A 24,078-nucleotide genomic window follows, 5' to 3' on the forward strand; every position below is an offset into this window, starting at 1 on the left:
TTTTAAATTAATGAATGGAATTAATATGCATTCATGTAATATGTGTAATATATAATGTTTCATAAATACATCTGTACTTTTATATTCATATGATTTTCTGGAAAACATCTCAAGAAATTATTAATATCAATTACACTGGTGGTGGAGAGAGATTTTCACTTAATTTTGTTGCTTTATTTAGGTTCTCTAACCATACCTATGTATTTTACTGTTTTTTTTTTTTTTTAAGTCAACAGAGATCTGTGGGTATTGGGTTTATGGAACTTTAAAAAGTATATTTTTCTGTAATAAAAATTCCTCATAAATATATTTTTAATATAATGTTAATCACCTCAAAGTAAAATGAAACAGATGTGCTCTAGGCAAACAAACAGCTCTGTGATTGAGACAAACGACTGTATACATGATCCCTAGAACTGGTGGTTGGTGGTGGACAGAGTGAGTGAACCTGTTGTAGAGCATAGCATGTTCTGTCTATAAATGTTCCTAAGTTGAAAACTGAGCTTCTGTGAGTATGTACACACACATAGACATATGTACACATTCCTTTTCTGGTTTTGTTGGCTTGCATTAACATAGTAAAATGTTGTGCTAAGCCATATTCATACTTTAATTGGGCATCATATTCCATTATGTAGCTGTAGTATAGCTTATTCATCTAATCCCTTATTGATGAATATTTATATTTTTACCATGCTTCTACCTTTTAAATATGACAGTGCTTTTTAAATGGTTCAAGAAGCTATTTAAATGGTCTGAAACATTCTGTATCTTTTGGAAACAAAAAGTCTTCCTTAATGCATTGTAAGTAATTTGATATGGAATTTGATGTAACTTTAGCAATCTGTTCTATTTTTAAGGACATCTAACCTGCTGATTTCATTTTTTAAATATGTCTTTGATAACCTGCTCATCATTGGTTCATGCTGCCTAAGTAGTAACATAGCCTATTTATTTAAAATTTCCTTTCAGAATTTTGTATAACTTGTTAACTGTTATATTCTTTGGCATAGTTATAGGGTAGGTAGTTTATCTAAAGTCTTCACTTAATCTCACAAACTGCTTCTTGCCTATATTGACTTGAGCTGCCTTTTCCTTTTAAACATAATGCTTTGCCCATAGCAGTTTCAGTTTTGCTAGCTGACCTTACTTGAGTTATTTTCCATTTCATTTTCTGCTCTCTTTCCCATCCCTCAATCACTGCCTTATTTTAAGTTGTATTTTTACCTCCTTCTGTTTGTTAGGCACAGTGTTATGTGTTCAGGATACTGCCTTTGGAGCAGGTGGGCTACCATCTTCCAGCTCCTCATAGGGGTGGAGCAAATGGTAGAGGAAGGAGAAAGTCAAGTTTGACTGCAGTAATTCCTTGAAATATGCCACAACCACAACATAGGTACTAAAGAGAAGTATATTTGGGCTGGTTTAATAATGTGTAAATCAGTTAGGTTCAGTTCCTTTTTTGTGTTGCTTATAAATATAGTATTTCATGAGTATTCTTCAGTTGCCTCTAGAGAAAAGCAGAATACTTGCCCAGCCCAATTGATAACTTGAATTACATAAGGAATGTTAGGTCAGTGCTAATTAAATGTGATCCTCTAAAATTACAAGTCTTCTAGAATGTTCACTAAACTGTTGTGGGATCAGATGTTAAAACATTGCATTTTCTTAATTTTTATTAGGTAATATTTGAAATATGCAAAAATCATGTAGCTTTAAGTGTGCTAGTAAACTAACTCCCTGACCACTCAAAAGAAAAATGTTCTAGTTTGTAACATTTATCCAGTTCTATGTTATAAATACTGCCATCTTGGCCAGTTTCTATTTCCAAATATGACATTACTGAATGTGGAGTTGGGAAGAGATGTGCACAATGACCTTTGCCAGCTCACATCAGCAGGCTCCAATATACCACTAATGTTATAAAGCATAATGATAAAGACCCACAGACCTACCACTTGACCTACGAACTAGAACAATACCAATATTATTGTGGCCTTTCTGTTTCCTATGTCAAAATTATTTAAAGATTTGCCTTTCGTGCAATAGTAGTAAACCTAATTTGTTAACTGTGTTCCAGGAACTATTCCATATTTTACTAAAACCTTTAATCCTTACAGTATCTCTATGAAGTAATAATATTATTTTACAAGTGGAATTGCACATAGGGAATTTAAATTAGGCCACACAGCTAGGAAGTGGCAGAGTCAGGATTCTAACCCAGGCAGTCTGACTGCAGAACGTGTGCTCATAACCATTACACTACACTACCTCTTTTGATGATATATTTTTTTAATAGATCTTTATTGGAGTATAATTGCTTCACAATACTGTGTTAGTTTCTGTTGTACAACAAAGTGAATCAGCCATATGTGTACATATGTCCCCATATCCCCTCCCTCTTGAGCCTCCCTCCCATCCTCCCTATCCCACCCACCCCTCTAGGTCATTGCAAAGCACTGAGCTGATCTCCCTGTGCTATGCTGCTGCTTCCCACTAGCTAACTATTTTACATTCGGTAGTGTATATATGTCGATGCTACTCTCACTTCACCCCAGCTTCCCCCTCCTGCCCCATGTCCTCAAGTCCATTCTCTATGTCTGTGTCTTTATTCCCGCCCTGCCACTAGGTTCATCAGTACTATTTTTTTTTTTTTTTTTAGATTCCACAGATATGTGTTAGCATACGGTATTTGTTTTTCTCTTTCTGACTTACTTCACTCTGTATGACGGACTCTAGGTCCATCCACCTCGCTACAAATAACTCAATTTTGTTTCTTTTTATGGCTGAGTAATATTCTATTGTATATATGTGCCACATCTTCTTTATCCATTTATCTGTTGATGGACACTTACGTTGCTTCCATGTCCTGGTTATTGTAAATAGTGCTGCAGTGAACATTGTGGTACATGTCTCTTTTTGAATTATGGTTTTTGTATGAATATGTTTCCTTATATTCTAGTGACAAGAGGCTTATATTTGACTATAAAGGCAGGATTTGCCTAGGGCAAGATCAAAAGTGCTGCCGCTGATGATACATTCTTATTTAGTGGATTTCAATTTTATTATTAAATGTCTCAAGAAATTTTGGAAGTCTGCTTTAGGCATAGTTTGCTGCAATCTTTTTTTGTTTTTGCATGCTTTGCCCTTTTTGTGGATGTATGAAATTGACAATGATTTCTTGAGAGTTTATTTTCTACTCTTTTGAACTTTTAGTTCTCTCTAGTCTCCATTTCAGCAGCAAGTGGCAGTTCAGGAGATGGTTATTCTACATCAGAGGTTAGAAACAAAATGACATAGTGGTGGGTATGTTTTTGGTGATGTTATTAGATACACAGTTGAAAAAGATTACTGGAAACTTGAAAAGGAAAAAATGCATAGAAGTTTAGTGAAATCTTAATAAAAATTACCTTTTTATTAGAGTTTAGAAATAAGGGATTTGCATCCACTTTTAAGTCCTAGAGAGAAGAGGCTCAAACAGTGATAGAAAAGATTAGTGCATTTTCTGATTAAATTTAGTTAGCCTTACTCAGTTGCTGTATTTTTGCTTCAGTAGAAAATACTATTTATATTTTTAATTACAAGGGAAAAATTTTTCACTCTAATAAAAATTTTAAACTGGCAGATATTAAAGTTTTTAAGAGAAGAAACCATGGTAGAGTGAAACATAACTGGTTGAAACTTCGGAGGGTTTTTCTGCCTATATACAGAACTTTATCCAAACCTTCCACATAGATAAGGATCTGTTCTTTTTGAAAATTTTCTACTAAAAGGCATCTCAAAACTTAGCAACACATTTCTAAGATTTAGCTATCGCAAGCTGCTAATAAAGTGGAAGGAGATGTGGCCTAAGGGAGCCTGAATTTATATCCAAGTTCGGTCATTTAACTAGCCATGTAATGTGCAAATTATTCAGTTTGCCTGAATCTTGTCGTATAAATACAAATGCAAATGATGGTATCTCGCATTCAGTGCTGTGGTGGGGATTAAATGACAGGACATGGAACTTAATGGATATTTGGTATTTTTTTCTTTGTATTGGCAGGAAATGTGGACCTTAACAGCCTCATCCCAACCCTCTCATTTTGTAAGCAAGGGAAAAAAATCGGCTCTGTAGCAGTGATCAGTATGTGAATTAGAAGTCATAAACCATGGTTTGTTTATATATCCCTTACTCTTTCTGAGCCCTTGTCCCCATTACATACTTTTAAAAATCTCTTTTCCCAGAAAAAGACCCATTCAACATCTTTTCCAGTTTGCTAGTGTGCCTTCCCATAATGCAAAGGCTAGATAGCAGAAAAACTACATTTCTCAGCTATTGTATTGAGGACTTGGATGTGCTTTAGATTCCACCAAACAGATGCACTATTTATAAGACTCGAAATCAGAGTCTGTAAGAGAATCAGGTGTGTGAAGCATTTGTTTCACTGGTGTGAGTCAGCCCCATGGTTTTCAAACTTTAGCATGTATTAGAATCATCTGGAAGACTTATTGAAACACACATTGCTGGATCTTGCCCCCAGAGTTCCTTATTCAAATGGTCTGGGGTGGGGCCTGAAAAGTTTACCTTTCTAGCAAGTTTCAGGTACACCCTCTTTCAGAGTCTAAATTTTTTTGCTTTTTGACATCCCAAACTAATGGTCATTTTGGCAGGTTGACTCATTTATTCATTCAAAAAGTATGCCTGCCATATGCCAGGATCTCTGCTAGACTCTGGGGACGTGATGGTGAGTAGAAATGTTGCTGTCCTCATGAAACTTCTGTTGAAATAGGAGAGACATTCTTAGTTGTATGTTAGCACAAGTGTAACATTTAGATGAAGACAAGGAGTAATTTGACTTGTCAGCAAAGGCATCACTGAGGAGCAGATGTCTAATCTGCAAGTTGAAGGATGAGGAGGAATTAAGTAGGCTAGGCAGGGAACAATCCATTTCCTAGGCAGAGGGAACAGCGTGTGCAGAAGCCCTAAACTGGGAAAGGGACTGACAAGAATGGGTGACTGAAAGAGGCCTTTGTAGTTAGAGTAGAAAGGATGAATTTGGGAGAGTAGAGTAGAAGTAGGGAGCAAGTCAAGAGTGAATACTGTCAATTAGTTCGGAACCATTACAGCAGCCTAGGTGAGAGAAAACGGTATCTTGGACTGTGGTAATGCTGGCAGAGACACAAATATAGTCAGTTTTGAGCCATGTTTAGAGGTCTTTTGTTTTTTTAATTATATAGCTTATTGGGTTGAAGTACATTGCAGAAGTTGCAGGTTGATTGATTTTTACTTTTTTCTCTTTAGGAATCATCCATCCTGCCTGTGCTATTGGATGAATGGAAAACTCTGATTTAAACAAAGTACTAACAAGGAATTGTCCTTGATTTCTGTACTTCGTAGCATTCCTCAGAATTCTTTTTACATCTTTTCTTACTGTAAAAACTGCATTTAAGTTAGAAAATGAAGCAATTGAAAAGGAAAAGGAAAAGCAATTTCAGTGTACAAGAAACTCAGACCCTTTTGAAAGAAATTACAAAAAGGAAAGAAGTCATTTTTTCCAAGCAGCTCAATACAACAATTAATGTGATGAAGCGGATGGCTTGGGAGGAGATTGCACAGTGTGTGAATGCTGTAGGAGAAGGAGAACAGAGAACAGGGACAGAAGTGAAAAGGAGGTACCTTGACTGGCGAGCACTTATGAAGAGAAAGAGGATGAAGGCGAACATTAAGCTAGTTGGTTCGGGGTTTCCCCTTCCCACATCCGATTTAGATGATTCTCTCACTGAAGAGATAGATGAAAAGATTGGATTCCGAAATGATACAAATTTTGATTGGCAAAATGTGGCAGATTTCAGGGATGCAGGTGGATCCTTAACTGAGGTCAAAGTGGAAGAGGAAGAAAGAGATCCACAGAGTCCTGAAGTAAGTATTAGCCTGTGTGAACCCTCTTTTTATTTCTCCATTTCTGATATGAAAGTTTATTATAGACCAGGAACAGTTAAGAAATTCCCAGATTTTCAAGCTAACTTAAAAATAGTACATAACAAAGTCATTCCATTTTTTTCCATCTTAATATCATCAATCTCTTTCTTTTCACCTAAATATACTTCTCTTAATTATATATGTTAATGATGTCAGGTAATAGTAAATATTTTTCAAAATTCAAAGTAAATGGTTTTGTGTGCTCAAACAATACAGAAAGCTTTTAAGAAATTCTTAGACGAATTAACAACCATGAAGTATAAATAAATACTGAGAACTACTTTTCTCTTTTAGTTTGAGATTGAAGAGGAAGAAGAAATGTTGTCATCAGTCATACCGGATTCCAGGAGGGAAAGTGAACTTCCTGATTTCCCCCACATTGATGAGTTTTTTACTCTGAATTCAACACCATCTAGGTCTGCATATGATGAGCCCCATTTGCTTGTAAACATAGAGAAACAGAAACTAGAATTGGAAAAACGACGGCTTGATATTGAGGCTGAAAGACTGCAGGTAGAGAAGGAACGCCTACAGATTGAGAAAGAGAGGCTGCGACAGTTAGACATGGAGCATGAGCGGCTTCAGCTGGAGAAGGAGCGGCTGCAGATTGAAAGAGAGAGGTTGAGGTTACAGATAGTCACCTCAGAGAAACCATCTTTGGAAAATGAACTTGGTCAAGGAGAAAAGTCCGTATATCAACCACAGGATATAGAAACAGAGAAGTTAAAACTTGAGAGAGAACGCTTGCAACTAGAAAAAGATAGGCTGCAGTTTTTAAAATTTGAATCAGAGAAGCTGCAGATTGAAAAGGAGCGCTTACAAGTAGAGAAAGAGAGACTACGAATGCAGAAGGAAGGACACTTGCAGTGATCTATCTAGATCTCCATTTATCAATCGTTTGTAAACCATAGGCTTAGATAATATAAAAACGGTAGCAGGATTAGCTGTATTTTTTTTTTCCTGTTTAGTATTAGTATTTTCAGGGCTTCCCTGGTGGCGCAGTGGTTGAGAGTCCACCTGCCGATGCAGGGGACACGGGTTTGTGCCCCGGTCCGGGAAGATCCCACATGCTGCGGAGCGGCTGGGCCCGTGAGCCATGGCCGCTGATCCTGCGCGTCCGGAGCCTGTGCTCCACAACGGGAGAGGCCACAACAGTGAGAGGCCTGCGTACCGCAAAAAAAAAAAAAAAAAAAATTGGTGTTTTCAATAGGAAAAAGATAGTTATTTGTGGGTAATTATATGCTTAAGTAGTATATTGTATAAAAACTATGTGCCCTTGCATAAACAGTATAGCAAAAACTATTGTGCTATACTCTTTAAATTAGTAAAATTACATAGTCTTGTCTAATCTGTGCACTCAGAGTTTACAATTAGGTCTGTAAAATTCTAGCTCAATAGTTCTCAACTGGGGGTGACTTTGGCTCCCAAAAGATACTTGGCAGTGTCTGGAGACATTTTTGGTTGTCAAAACTGGGCAGTGGGGCATGTTGCTACTGGCATGTAATAAGGAGAGACCAGGGATGCCTACATCCTGCAATGCACAGGACAGCCCCCCACAAAAAAGGATGATCCAACCCAAAATATCAACATTGCTGAGGTTGAGAAACCCTGTCCTAGCCTGACTGAGCACCTCTTCAGCTTTGTTTCAGTTTCAGAATATTAAAACCTCAGATATTTATGTGGGAGTTACTTAAATGGCCCAGAACTTTAACTATGAAACATTACTGTGTAGTATATTGAATATAGAAAGTTATGAAGATTATAGGTATTTTATTCATATGTTTCCATCTGTAAATAACGTGAGTCAGAAAACAATGTAGGGAACATCAGAGATTGTCTAAAGTGGGTCACTTTGAAAAGCAGTTCATTCGTCTAGCTATTGATGCTTTAGATACCACGCACACTTTTTAAGCTTTAGTTAGTTACCCTTTCTTCTTTGACTTCATTGTCTTAGTTTAGACAAAAATTTTCATTTCAGACATGTACTGAAATCTTAATGTAAGTGGTTGAAGCTAGTAAAAATGTTACCAATTTAAAAATGGTACCCGTAGTCAATGAGCTTGAACTCGGTAAGTGGTAATTTGATTTTTAAAATAGATAATAGCTATTTGGAACTGGGAGTGGGGGTGGGGGGAGAATGTCCTTGTATCCAATAGTAATGATGATGGTGATGAAATAATGATAGTAGCTGTGTGTTTTGAATTAGGGAATCACTGCACACTACCTGACCTAATCTGTAGAAAACTGAGAGTAGTATCTATTATTATTCCTGAATCTGAGGCTTAGAAGTCATACAGTGTGTAAATGGCTAATTTCATATATCATGATGTATTTTGTCTTTGCTCCTCCCTGTGCAACAAAGTATGTATCTTTAGTCCCTTTGGTATTTATTCTGAGACCAAGGGCTTGCTTAATTTGGTGATTTGCCTTCAGTCCCCTGAAGGTACTTCTTCCACAATCCAGGTGATTCTAATGCACACTAAAGTTGAGAATCACTGCACGAGATCACTTTGTATTTTCCCATTTCCAGAGCTGATATGTAGCCTTAGTATATCTCTTCTATTGACAGGTACTACCTTGATTCTGCATTTGGTCCTTGTTAATTTAAGAATGTCTTGAAACCATATGTGACATTTGAGTATGGGTATATAAGGAAAAAATATACTTCTTCTTAGTTACCTTGACTTTGAAATAGTGTTATTTTTCTATAACTGAAATAAATGCTTCTACCATAAAAATAAAATTTGCCTATACTAACTATGTGAACGTTTATCATTTCAAGTGATGCTCAGTGATGAGGGTTGAGGTTGTGAAGCCTGGAAAAGAGCTTTATCATGGTGAGTGGGGGAAAGGGGCCTAAACATTTGTGTTAGACATTGTGCTATGTGCTTTTTTATACATTATTTTATTTGTTTCTCAAAACAATCCTGAGCTAAGTCATGTTAGCCCTACTTTTATAAGAAAGGAAATAGTGCCTCAGAATACTTGAAAAATGATATGCCAATACTGACCCAAGATTTTAGCATAAGAGCTCTAAGGAGCAGGAGTATTGAAAGTTTGTAGGTGTAATTATAAGTATTGTAGCTTGGTCACTTGCTACTTGTGAAAGTCATTTAATTTACTCTGTGATTTGATTTCCTCGTGTAAAATGAGTGTAATGATATCTGCTCTGCCTATGCTTCATAGTTCTTTTTTTGTTAATAAAATGGTATTGAAACTATAGGCTATTTTAAAATAGGCTATTTTAAAGGCAAGTTGATATTAATGTTACATTTAAGATCAATAGATGTTAATTTCCTAGAAGTAAGCATTGAAGATAGCCAATATTATTTATGGATGGAGCATTCTTGGTTACTATAAGTAAGAGACTTAAAAAAAAAAGCATCAGCTTAATATCTTCCAGGGCTTTGGTTGAGGAGCCTTGGGTTTCTTAACCCTGCCCCAGGTATAGATGGATTGGGTTGGGTCACTATAGTAGGAAACTTCATTGCTGCATTTCTGAAGTGGTAGGCACACTGGGAGTGAGTCATTTTGGTTATTTCTGTGTAACAAACCACTCCAAAACAGTGGCTCATGTTGCTTATGATTTTAGAGGCAATTAGGCTGAGCTCAGTTGGGTGGTTCTGATCTTGGCTGGGTTCTCATGGTCAGCTGCAGGTTAGCTAGGCTGTTCAGCTTCTGGGGGTGTTAACTGGATATTGGTTTGGGGTGGAGGGTTGTCTTAGCTCTCCTGATGGTGTTTAATCCTTTAACAGGATTTGTTTTAATGGCGATGGCAGGAGTTCAAGAGCGAAAGAAGTGATTCTCAAAGTGTCTTGAGGTCAAGGCTCAGGACTGGCACTTCACTTCTGCTGCACGATACTGGCCAAAAACAAATCATCGGGTCAGACCAGAGTTGACAGGTGGGGAATCGAGTCCACCTCTTGATATGAGGAGCTGTAAAGTCTTTGCAAAAAATGGGGATACAGAGAGGGGTGAGGAATTGTGTTCATTCTCATAATCTACTACACAGTCATTTTGGTTTGCCTGGGATACTCCTGATTATACCAGTGGTATTGGTAGCTTATCTGGTTTAGCATTTGTCCTAGGTAGAAATACCCCAATATGGGCATTAAATTATATTGTCATCCTGATCATGAGGAACACCTTCATCCCTTTTGTAAGGATGCTGATTTAGAAGAAGAAAGGGGCCATAAATTTGTTTATAAACACTATAGTCTTTGTGATTGAAGAGAATTTTTGCTTAACTTCTTTTTTCTACCTAATTTGTCCATTGTTTATTACTTTGCTTCCTCTTTTCATTTTTCTACCTCTTCATGCTTTGTCACTTATATCCTGAAAATAAAAACAGATCATAGTGCTTCCAGAATATTTTGTTTTAAATTGGTAGCTACCTTTCCTACCTCTCCTTAACTTTTTTTTTGTTTTGAAATCAAAATTGTTTTCACTGGGTTGCTCTACATTTGTTTTAACATTATACTTCCCCCCAAATAAATTAATTTTTTAAATACAGGTGACCCATTGAACAATGTGGGGGTTAGGGGCACTGACCCCCCTATGCAGTTGAAAATCTGCATGTAACTTTTGACTCCCTGAAAACTTAACTACTAATAACCTATTCTTGACTGGAAGCCTTACTGATAACATAAACAGTTAACACATATTTTGCATATGTATTACATTCTGTATTCTTACAACGGAGTAAGCTAGAGAAAAGAAAATGTTATTAAGAAAATCATGAGAAAGAGAAAACACATTTACAGTGCCATAAACAGTGTCTGTTTACAAGATGAATTGTCTGTCTTGGCAGTATCTACATCAATATTGTGTTATATGATGCAAAACACAGTAGATGTTATATGTATTACACCAGACATCAAAAATGAATAAAATATGAAAAATTCATTTATTTACAGGTATGATGCTTCATGCATTGATAATAAAGGAGCAGCAGTATGATTGCTTTATGGTAGCCTAGTGTAATCAATATAATTAATTTATGGTAGCCTAGCCTATACACTAATGAATGAATCGTTATAAAATTTTTATGAAATATAGTATACAGTCATATTCATTATAGAGTATTGGAAACATTGTTACATTTAAAAAAATCATTGTGATGATAGGCTGATACTGTTTCTCCAATTATGAGAGAGACATACTGTACAGTAATGTAATACTTTGAAAACAAGTTATAAAATAGCAAGAAAACTAACACATTACTAATCTTATATTAAATATCACTCACCTTATTCCTATATAAGGATAGGCTTTCCACTTATATACAAGTCTTGCACATGATGTTCTACACAGTGAATACTTAGGTGATAATGACTGTGACACAAAAACGTCTCATACAGTTCTTGCTGTACAGTTATTATATTTTCACATGCAGACACACAAACACAACAGATAAGTTTATTAACAGTACAGCATAGTGATTATTTACTATTCATTAAGTGGAAGTGGATCATCATAAAGACCTTCATCCTCATAGTCTTCACCTCGAGTAGGCTGAGGAGGAGGAGGAAGAGAAGGAGTTGATCTTGTGGTGGCAGAGGCAGAAGAGGTGGAGGAGGTAGAAGGAGAGACAGGAGAGGCAGGCACACTCAGTGTAACTTTATGGAAATACATTGTAATTTCTGTCTTTTTTGCTTTTTCATTTCTCTAGAAATGTTTTAACATGGTACCAAACCTTCCACTATCTGCTTTAGTTTTGGTGCCCGTATCAGAATGGTCCATGTTGTAAAAGAAGTCAAATGCAGTCTTGCATAATTGGAACACTTCTACCAGATTATCTAATGTCAATTTGTTTTCTGGCACTGCTTCTGTTATATCTCTTCCTCATCATCTGGTTTGAAAGCACTCATCTTCATCAAGTGGTCTTCTGTTAATTCCTCTGGTTGTGGTGTCTATCAGCTCTTGAGTCTCTCCAAGATCCATATCTTGAAACCCTTCCCTCACCCCCCACCTTTTTTGGTCATGTCCACAATCTCTTTTATGATTTCCTTGATTGGCTCTATCATAAGTCCTGTGATGTCATGTAACACAACTGGACACAGTTTTCTCCAACAGGAATTTACAGTTCCAGGCTTAATGGCTTTCACGGCTTTTTCTAAAATAACCATGACATCTTCAATGGTGTAATCCTTCCAAACTTTCATGATGTTCTGTCAGGGTTCTCTTCCATTGTGTTGATAGTCCTTTCCATAGAGTACCATGTGTAATGAGCCTTAAAGGTCCTTATGACCCCCTGATCTAGAGGCTGAATTAGAGATGTTGTGTTTTGGGGGAAGTAGATCACTTTGATGCCTTTGATGTTGAACTTATGGGGTTCTGGGTGGCCAGGGGCATTGTCCAATAGCAAAATAACTTTAAAAGACAGTCCCTTCCTGACAAGATATTTTCTAACTTCAGGGACAAAGCATCTATGGAACCAGTCCAGAAAAAGGGTTCTCATCGTTCAGACCTTCTTGTTGTACAACTAAAAGCCTGGCAGCTGGTGTTCATCTTTCCTTTTCAAGGCTCAGGTGTTAGCAGCTTTATAGATAAGAGCAGTCCTGATTATAAACCCAATTGTATTTGCATAAAAAGTAGAGTTAGCCTGTCCCTCCCTGCCTTAAATCCTGGTGCTCACTTCTCTTCCTTACTAATAAATGTCCTGCATGGAATTTTTTTCCAGAATAGGGCACTTTTGTCTTCATAAAAAACCTGTTCAGGCAGATATCCATTCTCCTCAATGATTTTCTTAATGGTGTCTGGGAACTTGTCTGCTGCCTCTTGGTCAGCAGAAGCTGCTTCTCCTATTATATTGGCATTTTTAAAAAGCCAAACCTCTTTCTAAAATTATCAAACTGTGCTGGCATTAAATTCTCCAGCTTTAGATCTTTCACCTTCCTTTTGTTTTAAATTATCATATAATGACTTTGCTTTTTCTTGAATCAAATTAGAGCCTATAGGTATGCCTTTCTTATAGCCACCCTGAACCCATATAAAAGCTGCATTTTCAATATGAGATAAAAAGGTATTTTGCAAAAGTGCAAGGTTTTCACACCTGCTGCTGGAGCTGCAGTGACAGCTTCATGAATTTCCTTTTCCTTTTTTACAATGGTCCTTATGCGGAATTCATTTATCTTGAAATGGTGGGCAATCGCAGCTGCAGACCTTAATCTACTCTTCACATCAAGCAATTCAACTTTTCCTTATAAAGTTATGACTTTTCTCTGCTTCTTGGGAGCATTTCCAGCATCACTAGTGGCATTTTGTATGGGTTCCATGGTGTTATTCAAAGTTGATGGTATTGCACTAAACACGATAAAAAATACACAGGAACTGTGAGAGATCACTTTTAACTGTGGTATGCAATTTACTGGAGAGGTAAACTGCTCATACAGAGATGATTAGCATCACATGGCATTTTAAGCTGATACAACACGAGCTCACCACAATAGCAACAAAAGGTGGCTATGAAATTATTATAGTGTTACAATAAACACTACAGTTAATTTATGCAGTTATTTAATACTGGATTTTTACATTTGTTTACATTTCTTTGGACTATGAATGGTGCCATATATGGTCTATGTGTGTGTAAGTTTTGATAAATTGTAATTTTTTATAATAGATTTTTGTATATTTTGATAGTAAATAATGAAATAGACTAGTACCTACGTATATTTTATGCATTCATGACATATCTTTTTCTTATGTTTTTGATATTTCTAGGCTATGCAGTTCATCTGTGAGTTTTTTCAAATTGTCACAAATCTCCAAAAAGTTTTCCAGTATATTTATTGAAAAAATTTGCACATAAGTGGACAGCTCAAACCTATGCAGTTCGAAGGTTCAACTGTATATAACTTTTGTCAAGGCTTTCTAGTTGCTATCCTTAGACCTGAAGTTGTAACTTCTAAAGCTCCCAGAATATTAAACACCTGTTTCATTTTTTGACCTCTAACTTCTTTTTGACACATGCTGAGCCTTTAGAACATACATGTCAGGTGGCATTTTGTGCAGTGCCTTAATTAAAACCCAGATGAGAATTGTCAAAGGTATCACTTTGAAATTTCTCCCCAATGCATATCAAAAAGGATTTAGCTTAAACATAGTGGGAAGAAAACCAAAGAACATATCTTCTTGGGGGAAAAAAAAGAGTTGTTGATTAAATCTCAGGAGATTAATTTACCACTGTAGATAGAAGCATTGAGACCATGCTGAATTGAACTGAGACCAGAAGAAATGAGAAATTAACAATGATTATAAAATTTGAATTTTGATAAATATATTCTGAGAAGAACTTTCTTGATATGAATTTTATCAGGGAAAACCCTTTATTATTTACCATTTATTTTCTGATGTGACCCATTCATCTTTAAAAAATTTTAATAAGTTGAAATATAAAATCCATCTACTCTGGTGTCAATTCCTTTCAAATCTAAATTTCCAGTTCCAACATTTGAATTGAACTATAAACCTGTATTTTCAATTGTTATATGGCATTTCACCATGTATAGTTTGCTGTTTTCTGAAATACATGGTATATGCCAGAATCAAATTCATTAACTCCCTTCTCTCATATCTGTAAATTATCTTCCCTATGCAGTTGGTATTATTTGTACCAGATTGTTTGGTTGGAAATTTTAGTGGTGTCTTCTAATCCTTTGCCTTTTTCAATCTGCTCATGTTGTTAAGTCCTGTATTTTCTTCTTTTGATGGCTCATTCCAACCTCCTTCAATCTCACATGTAGTCTTTGGCATCGTGGCATTTGCAGTCTGTATCTCAGGAGTCTCCTGATTCTCAGTTTGCTTCTATTTAATCCTCCCTGTATGATACTTCCAGAATAGATTTCATAAAGTACTGTGTTCATTATGCCCTGAGAATTAACAGGACGTGAACTAGTGGAAGAAGAGCAGAGCTCTGGAAAGACCATAGGTCCAGTCTCAGCTCCACTTTATCAGCTGAGTGATGTGGGGCAGTTGGTGTTTCTTAGTCATGGTTCTTCATCTGTATTACATTGAATATCATGCCCTAACTCTCACTGTGTTTATATTAATAAAATTAATATATGAGAATGCAGTTAGAATTTAGAAATCAGCTTAAAGACATTACACATTTTTCTTCCTTGTAACAAGGATTCCTTCTGAATTAAGTGTAATATCCTCAGATGTTCTTTGCCTACCCTAAGATTGTCTCATACCAACATAAATAGGTTTGTCAATGTTCTTTCCAAATACTCCATGAAGTTTTCTTCCCTTTTCCTTTGATCATGTTGCTTTTACACTTGAACTTTTCAGTTTTTATCCTAGAGTGACAATCAGAAGAGAAAAGCTTTTTTCTATATGGGGACTTAGTCATTTCTACCATTCTCTACCATAATTAAAAATATAAAAATGAATTTCCCTGAATAAAATTGAAATATTTTATCATATAAATTTGGTATCATTTTAACAAGTTGATGTATAGTTGACTTACAGTATTATCTTAGTTTTGGGTATACAACATAGTAATAGTATATAATAGTAATTTGATGTTTTTATAGGCTATACTCCATACAGAGTTATTATAACATATTGACTATATTCTTTGCTCTGTATATTACATCCTTGTAACTTATTTATTTTATACCTAGTAGTTTGCACCTCTTAAAGCCCCTCACCTATTTTGCCCCTCCACCCATCCCTCTCCCCTCTGGTAACCACTGTTCGTTTTCTATATCTGTGAGTCTGTTTCTGTTTATTTGTTTTATTTTTTTCTCTTTTTAATTGGGGTATAGTTGCTTTACAATGTTGTGTTAGTTTCTGTTGTACAACGAAGTGAAGCAACTATATGTATACGTATATCCCCACCCTCCTGGGAACTCTCTCCCAATCCCACCCCATCCCATCCATCTAGGTCACCACAGAGCACCGAGCTGAGCTCCCTGCGCTATACAGCAGGTCCCCACTAGCTATATGTTTTATACATGGCAGTGCACATACGTCAATCCCAATCTCCCAATTCATCCTCCCCTCCCCCCATGTCCACACATCCATTCCCTATATCTGCCCTGCAAATAGGTTCATCTGTACCATTTTTCTAGATTCCACATACATGCGTTAAAATACGACATTTGTTTTTTTCTTCCTGACTTACTTCATTCTGTATGACAGACTCTAGGTCCATCCACCTCATTACAAATAACTCAGTTTTGATCCTTTTTATGGCTAATATTCCATTGTATATATGGGCCACATCTTCTTTATCCATACATCTGTCGATGGACATTTAAGTTGGTTCCATGTCCTGGCTATTGTAAACATTGCAGCAGTGAACGTTGTGGTACATGTCTCTTTTTGAATTATGGTTTTCTCAGGGTATATGCCCAGTAGTGGGATTGCTGGGTCATATGGAAGTTCTATTTTTAGTTTTTTAAGGAAACTCCATACTGTTCTCCATAATGACTGTATAAATTTACATTCCCACCAACAGTGCAAGAGGGTTCCCTTTTCTCCACACCCTCTCCAGCGCTTATTGTTTGTAGATTTTTTGATGATGGCCATTCTGACTGGTGTGAAGTGATACCTCATTGTAGTTTTGATCTGCATTTCTCTAATAATTAGTGATGTTCATCATCTTTTCATGTACCTTTGGCCATCTGTGTGTCTTCATTGGAGAAATGTCTGTTTAGGTCTTCCACCCACTTTTTTATTGTGTTTGCTTTTTTGATTATTGAGCTTCATGAGCTGTTTGTATATTTTGGAGATTAATCCTTTGTCACTTGCTTCGTTTACAAATATTTTCTCCCATTCTGAGGGTTGTCTTTTTATTTCATTTATGCTTTTCTTTGCTGTGCAAAAGCTTTTAAGTTTAATAGATCCCATTTGTTTATTTTTGTTTTTATTTTCATTACTCTAGGTGGTGGGTCAAAAAAGAACTTGCTGTGATTTATGTCAAAGAGTGTTCTTCCTATATTTTCCTCTGAGAGTTTTATAGTGTCCAGTCTTACATTTAGGTCTTTAATCCATTTTGAGTTTATTTTTGTGTATGATGTTAGGGAATGTTCTAATTTCATTCTTTTACATGTAGCGTCCAGTCTTCCCAGCACCGCTTATTAAAGAGACTGACTTTTCTTCATTGTATATCCTTGCCTCCTTTGTCATAGATTAGGTGACCATCGGTGCTTGGGTTTATCTCTGGGCTTTCTATACTGTTCCATTGATTTATATTTCTGTTTTTGTGTCAGTACCGTACTCTTGATTACTGTAGCTTTGTAGTATAGTCTGAAGTCAGGGAACCTGATTCCTCCAGCTCTGTTTTTCTTTCTCAAGATTGCTTTGGCTATTCAGGGTCTTTTGTGTTTCCATACATGTTGTAGAATTTTTTGTTCTACTTCTGTGAAAAATGTCATTAGTAATTTGATAAGGATTGCATTGAATCTGCAGATTGCTTTGGGTAATATAGTCATTTTCACAATATTGATTCTTCCAGTCCAAGAACATGGTATATCTCTCCATCTGTTTCTGTCATCTTTGATTTCTTTCATCAGTGTCTTATAGTTTTCTGAGTACAGATCTTTTACTTCCTTAGGTGGGTTTATTCCTAGGTATTTTATTCTTTATGTTGCAATGGAAATGGAATTGTTTCCTTAATTTCTCTTTCTGATATTTCACTGTAAGTGTATAGGAATGCAATCGACTTCTTTGCGTTAATTTTGTATCCTTCAACTTTACCAAACTCATTGATTAGCTCTTGTAGTTTTCGATGGCATCTTTAGAATTCTCTATGTATGTACCATGTCATCTGCAAAGAAAAGAAGTTTTACTTCTTTGGATCTTCTTTGGATTCCTTTTCTTTTTCTTCTTTGTTTGCCATAGCAGGACTTCCAAAATTATGTTGAATAATACTTGCAAGAGTGGACATCCTTGTCTTATTCCTGATTTTAGAGGAAATGCTTTCAGTTTTTCAACACTGAGAATGATGTTTGCTGTGGGTTTGTCGTATATGGCCTTTATTATGTTGAGGTAGGTTCCCTCTATGCCTATTTTCTGGAGAGTTCTTTTTATCGTAAATGGGTGTTGACTTTTGAAGCTTTTTCTGCATCTATCGAAATGATCATACAGTTTTTATTCTTTAATTTGTTAATATGGTATATCACATTGATTGATTTGTATATATTGAAGAATGCTTGCATCCCTGGGATAAATCCCACTTGATCATGGTGTATGATCCTTTTAATGTGTTATTGGATTCTGTTTCCTAGTATTTTGTTGAGGAATTTTTTGTTGAGGAATTGCAGAGGAAGGAACACTCCCAAGCTCATTTTCCTCAGCAGTGTTTTGGAAGGGTATGAGGAGGATAGGTGTTAGCTCTTCTCTAAATGTTTGATAGAATTCACCTGTGAAGCCATCTGGTCCAGGACTTTTGTTTGTTGGAAGATTTTTAATTGTAGTTTCAATTTCATTACTTGTGATTGGTCTATTTATATTTTCTATTTCTTCCTGGTTCAGTCTTGGAAGGTTGTACTTTTCTAAGAATTTGTCCATTTCTTCCAGGTTGTCAATTTTATTGGCATATAGTTGCTTGTAGTAGTCTCTTATCACCTTTTGTATTTCTGTAGTGTCAGTTGTAACTTCTTTTTCATTTCTAATTTTATTGATTTGAGTGCTCTCCCTTTTTTTCTTGATGAGTCTGACTAAAGGTTTATCAATTATGTTTATTTTCCCAAAGAACCAGCTTTTAGTTTCATTGATGTTTGCTATTGTTTTCTTTGTCTCTGTTTCATTTATTTCTGCTCTGATATTTATGATTTCTTTTCTTCTACTAACTTTGGGTTTTGTTTGTTCTTTTTTCTCTAGTTGCTTTAGGTGTAAGGTTAGTTTGTTTATTTGAGATTTTTCTTATTTCTTCAGGTAGGATTTAATTGCTATAAACTTCCCTCTTAGGACTGCTTTTGCTGCATCCCATAGATTTTGGGTTGTCGTGTTTTCATTGTCATTTGTTTCTATGAACTTTTTCATTTCCTCTTTGATTTCTTCAGTGACCTCTTGTTTATTTAGTAGCGTATTGTTTAGCCTCCATGTGTTTGTGTTTTTCACAGTTTTTTTTTTTCCTATAATTGATTTCTAATCTCAGTGTTTTGGTTGGAAAAGATGCTTGATACGATTTCAATTTTCTTAAATTTACTGAGGCTTGAATTGTTACCCAAGATGTGATCTATCCTGGAGAATGATCTGTGTGTACTTAAGAAGAAAGTGTATTCTGCTGCTTTCTGATGGAATGTCCTATAAATATCTATTAAGTCTATCTGGTCTATTTCATTTAAAGCTTGTGTTTCCTTACTTATTTTCTGTCTAGATGATCTGTCCATTGGTGTAATTGGGGTGTTAAAGTCCCCCACTATTTTTGCATTACTGTCAATTTCCCCTTTTATGGCTGTTAACATTTGCCTTATGTATTGAAGTGCTTGTATGCTGGGTGCATAAATATTTATAATTATTATGTCTTCTTGGATTGATGCCTTGATTATTATATAGTGTCCTTCCTTATCTCTTGTAATAGTCTTTATTTGAAAGTCTATTTTGTCTGATATGAATACTGCTACTCCAGCTTTCTTTTGATTGCCATTTGCATGGAATATCTTTTTCCATCTCCTCACTTTCAGTTTGTATGTTTCTCTGGGTCTGAAGGTGGGCCTCTCACTGTTGGGGCCTCTCCCGTTGTGGAGCACAGGCTCCGGACGCGCAGGCTCAGCAGCCTTGGCTCACGGGCCCAGCCGCTTCGCGGCATGTGGCATCTTCCTGGACCGGGGCACAAACCCATGTCCTCTGCATCGGCAGGCGGACTCTCAACCACTGCGCCACCAGGGAAGCCCTGGGTCTTTTTTTGTATCCATTCAGCCAGTCTGTGTGTTTTGGTTGGAGCATTTAATCCATTTATATTTAAGTTAATTATCAATATGTATGCTCCTATTGCCATTTTCTTTATTGTTTGGGGTCTGTTTTGTAGGTCCTTTTCTTCTTCTTGTCTTGTGTTTCCTGCCTAGAGAAGTTCTTTTAGCATTTGTTGTAAAGCTGATTTGGTGGTGCTGAATTCTCTTAGCTTTTGCTTGTCTGTAAAGCTTTTGATTTCTCCATCAAATCCAAATGAGATCCTTGATGGGTAGAGTAGTCTTTGTTGTAGGTTCTTCCCTTTTATTACTTTAAATATATCCTGCCCCTCCCTTCTGGCTTGAAGACTTTCTGCTGAAAAAATAGCTGATAACTTTTTGGGATTCCCTTGTATGTTATTTTTTGGTTTTCCCTTGCTGCTTTTAAGGTTTTTTCTTTGAATTTAATTTTTGTTAGTTTGATAAGTATGTGTCTTCGTGTTTTTCTCCTTGGGTTTATCCTGTATGGGACTCTCTGCACTTCCTGGACTTGGGTGACTATTTCCTTTCCCATGTTAGGGAAGATTTCAGTTATAAACTCTTCAAATATTTTCTCAGACCCTTTCTCTTTCTCCTCTTCTTCTCGGACCCCTATAATTCAAATGTTGCTGTATTTAATGTTGTCACAGAGGTCTCCAAGACTGTCCTCATATCTTTTCATTCTTTTTTCATTATTCTGCTTTTTACAGTTATTTCCATCATTCTGTCTGCTGGCTCATTATTTGTTTTTCTGTCTCAGTTATTCCTTTATTGATTTCTTCTAGTGTATTTTTCATTTCATTTATTGTGTTGTTCCTCACTGTTTGTTCTTTAGTTTTTCTACATCCTTGTTAAACATTTCTTGTATTTTCTCAATCTGTGCCTCCATTCTATTTCCCATATCCTGGATCATCTTTAGTATCATTACTCTGAATTCTTTTTCATGTATGTTGCCTATTTCCTCTTCATTTATTTTGTATGTAGGTTTGTACTTTGCTGCTTTGTCTGTAACATGTTTTTCTTTGGTCTCATTTTTTTTTTTTTTTGATGAGTGGGGATGTGTTCCTGTCTTGCAGGATGTTTGGCCTGAGGCATCCAGCATTGGAGTTTGCAGGCAGTTGGGTGGAGCTGGGTCTTGGTATTGAGATGAGGACTTTTGGGAGTCTGCATACTGATTAATATTCCCTGGGACCTGAAGTTCTCTGTTAGTCCAGAGACTTGGACTTTTGATTGTGTTGTTTGCTTTTTTGGTTATTGAGCTGCATGAGCTGCTTGTATATTTTGGAAATTAATCCTTTGTCAGTTGCTTCATTTGCAAATATTTTCTCCCATTCTAAGGGTTGTCTTTTCATCTTGTTTATGGTTTCCTTTGCTGTGCAAAAAGCTTTTAAATTTCATTAGGTCTCATTTGTTTATTCTTATCTTATTATTAATATTTCCTTTCTTCTGCTGACTTTGGGCTTTCTTTCTTCCTTTTCTAATTCCATTAGATGGAAAGGATTTGAGATATTTCTTGTTTGTTGAAGTGAGCCTGTATTTGTATAAACTTCCCTCTTAGAACTGCTTCTGCTGTATCCCATAGATTTTGTAAAGTTTTGTTTCTATTTTCATTTTTCTCAAGGTATTTTTTTTAAGTTTTATTTTGTTTTTTTTTTGTTGCCCCATTGGTCTTTTAGTAGCATGTTGCTTAGTCTCCATGTGTTTGTGTCTTTTCCCCAGGTTTCTTCCTGTTATTGATTTTTAGTTTCTAATTATTGTAGTTGGAAAAAAGGCTTGGTATAAATTTCAATCATCTTAAATTTATTGACAACTGCTTTGTAGCCTAGCATATTATCTATTCTGGAGAAAGTTCCATGTGCGTTTGAAAAGAATGTGTATTCTGCTGTTTTCAGATGGAATGTTCAATGGATATGTATTAAGTTCATCTAGTCTAAAATATCATTTAAAGGCACTCTTTCCATATTGATTTTGTTTGGATGATCTATCCATTGATGTAGGTGGATATTTGTATTACTGTCAGTTTCTCCATTTATGTCTGTTAATATTTTCTTTATATTTAGGTGCTCCTAAATTAGGTGCATATATGTTTATGAATGTTATATCCTCTTCTTGAATTGACCCCTTTATCATTATATAATGCCCTTCTTTGTCTTTTGTTTTAAGACTTAAAAAAGTCTGTTTTGTCCAATATGAGTATTACTACCCAGATTTCTTTTCATTTCCTTTTGCATGAAACATTTTTTTTCTGTCCTTTCGCTTTCAGTCTGTATGTGTCTTTAGTTTGAAGTGACTCTCTTGTAGCCAGCATATAGATGGGTCTTGTTTTTTTATCCATTCAGTCACCCTGTGTCTTTTGAATTGAGCATTTAGTCCATTGACATTTAAAGTGATTATTGATAGGTATGTACTTATTGCTATTTTGTTACTTGTGTTCTTGTTGTTTTTGTAGTTCTCTTTTCTTCTTCTTTTAGTGTTTTCCCTGTGGTTTGATGATTTTTTTTTGTTGTATGTTTGGATTCCTTTCTCTTTGTTTTTGTGTATCTATTATAGGTTTTTGATTTGTGGTTACCATGGGTTCATATATTTTGATCTATAAAACTACTTGTTTTAAATAGATAGTCATTTAAGTTCAAACACATTCTAAAAGCTCTATATTTTTTATTTACCCCTCCATGTTTTAGGTTTTGGTGTAATATTTTACATTTTATGTGTATCCTTTAGCTGCTGATTGCAGTTATAGTTGATTTTACAATTTTTGTCTTTTAACCTTGATACTAACTTAAGTGGTTTATCCATTGAATTTCGTATATATTGACGTTTATCAGTGAGATTTTTCTTCATATATTTTCTTATTTTTTTGTTTCATAGCCTTTTCTTTTTCACTTAAAGAAGACCCTTTAACATTCTTGTAGGGCTGACTTAGTAATAATAAACTCTTTTTTTTTTTTTGCTTTTCTGGGAACTCTTTCTCTCTCCTTCAATTCTGAATGATAACCTTGCCTGGTAGAGTATCCTTGGTTGTAGGTTTTTTTCCTTTCAGCACTTTAAATATGTCATGCCTCTCCCTCCTGGCCTGCAAAGTTTCTGCTGAAAAATCAACTGATACCCTTATGGGAATTCCCTTGTATGTGACTCTTTGTTTTTCTCTTGCTGCCATTAAATTCTGTCTTTATTTTTAACTTTTGCCTTTTTAATTATGATATGTCTTTTTGTGGATCTCTTTGAATTCATGTTGTTTGGGACTCTCTGTGCTTTGTGGCCTTGGATATCTGTTTTCTTCTTCAGGTTAGAAAAGTTTTTAGCCATAATGTCATCAAATACCTTTTCTGCCCCTTTCTCTCTCTCTTCTCCTTCTGCATACCCTATAATGCAAATATTTGTAACTTGATTCTGTCCTAGAGGTTCCTTAAACTATCCTAATTAATTTGTCTTCTCTATGCCATTCTGATTGGGTGATTTCCACTATTCTGTCTCCCAGGTTTCTTACGTGTTCTTCTGTTTCACCTAATCTGCTGTTAATTCCTTCTAGTGTACTTTTACTTTCAGTTTTTGTATTTTTCAGTTATGATTGGTTCTTTTTTATATTTTCTAGTTCTTTGATGAAGTTCTCACTGTGTTCTTCTATTGTTTTCCCAAATTCAGTAAGCATTTTTGTTACTACTGCTATGAAGTCTTTATCAGGTAAATTACCTATCTCCATTTCATTATGTTCCCTCCCACCCCCAGGGTTTTATCTTGTTCTTTCCTTTGGAACATATTCCTCTGTCTCTCATTTTGTTTGACTTTCTCTATTTTTATCCATGAAATTAGGCAAAACAGTTACCTATCCTGGTCCAGAAGGTATGTCCTTGTGTGAGAGCATCCTCATGTGGTTTGTAGCTGCCCAGTGGTTTTGGTTAGAGACTTGGATCTGAAGCATGGATTGTCTTTCCCAGGGTGTACTGGCAACCAGTGGTTTGGTGGAGGGTAGGTCTGCAGTTTGAGGGGCTAGAGCTCAAGTCTGGTGCAAACAGGGGCTTCTCTCAGGGTCAGTGGTGGTCTCTGACTTGGCTGGGGGCAGGCCAGGGCCCAAGAGGCTGGAGCCATAGTTCTGATCTAGTTCCACTTCTCCTCAGGGTGATGGTGGTCTACACCTTGGCAGGAAGCAGTGCCACAGCAGGACAGCCTGTAGTAGGTTGGTGTGGGCTGGGGGCATGCTGGGGTGGTCCTGGCAGGCTGGCTAGAGCACCAATCTGC

The 24,078-nt window shown here is 36.1% G+C and overlaps 1 protein-coding gene across 1 annotated transcript in view; it reads left to right on the forward strand.

Annotated features, from left to right (window-relative positions):
• The window catches only part of MSANTD4 (Myb/SANT DNA binding domain containing 4 with coiled-coils), a 39,804-nt gene that overhangs the window by 5,031 nt on the left and 10,695 nt on the right, over positions 1 to 24,078 (forward strand). The window contains exons 2-4 of the mRNA XM_082660799.1: positions 5,282 to 5,899; positions 6,254 to 8,796; positions 9,715 to 9,861. Coding sequence (XP_082516925.1) covers positions 5,438 to 5,899; positions 6,254 to 6,829 — 1,038 coding nt within the window. The 5' untranslated portion in view covers positions 5,282 to 5,437 and the 3' untranslated portion in view covers positions 6,830 to 8,796; positions 9,715 to 9,861. The remainder of the gene's footprint in view (positions 1 to 5,281; positions 5,900 to 6,253; positions 8,797 to 9,714; positions 9,862 to 24,078) is intronic.

This window comes from Grampus griseus, assembly GCF_964374135.1.
Source record: "Grampus griseus genome assembly, chromosome: 8".
In the NCBI taxonomy this organism is placed as follows: Eukaryota; Metazoa; Chordata; class Mammalia; order Artiodactyla; family Delphinidae; genus Grampus; species Grampus griseus.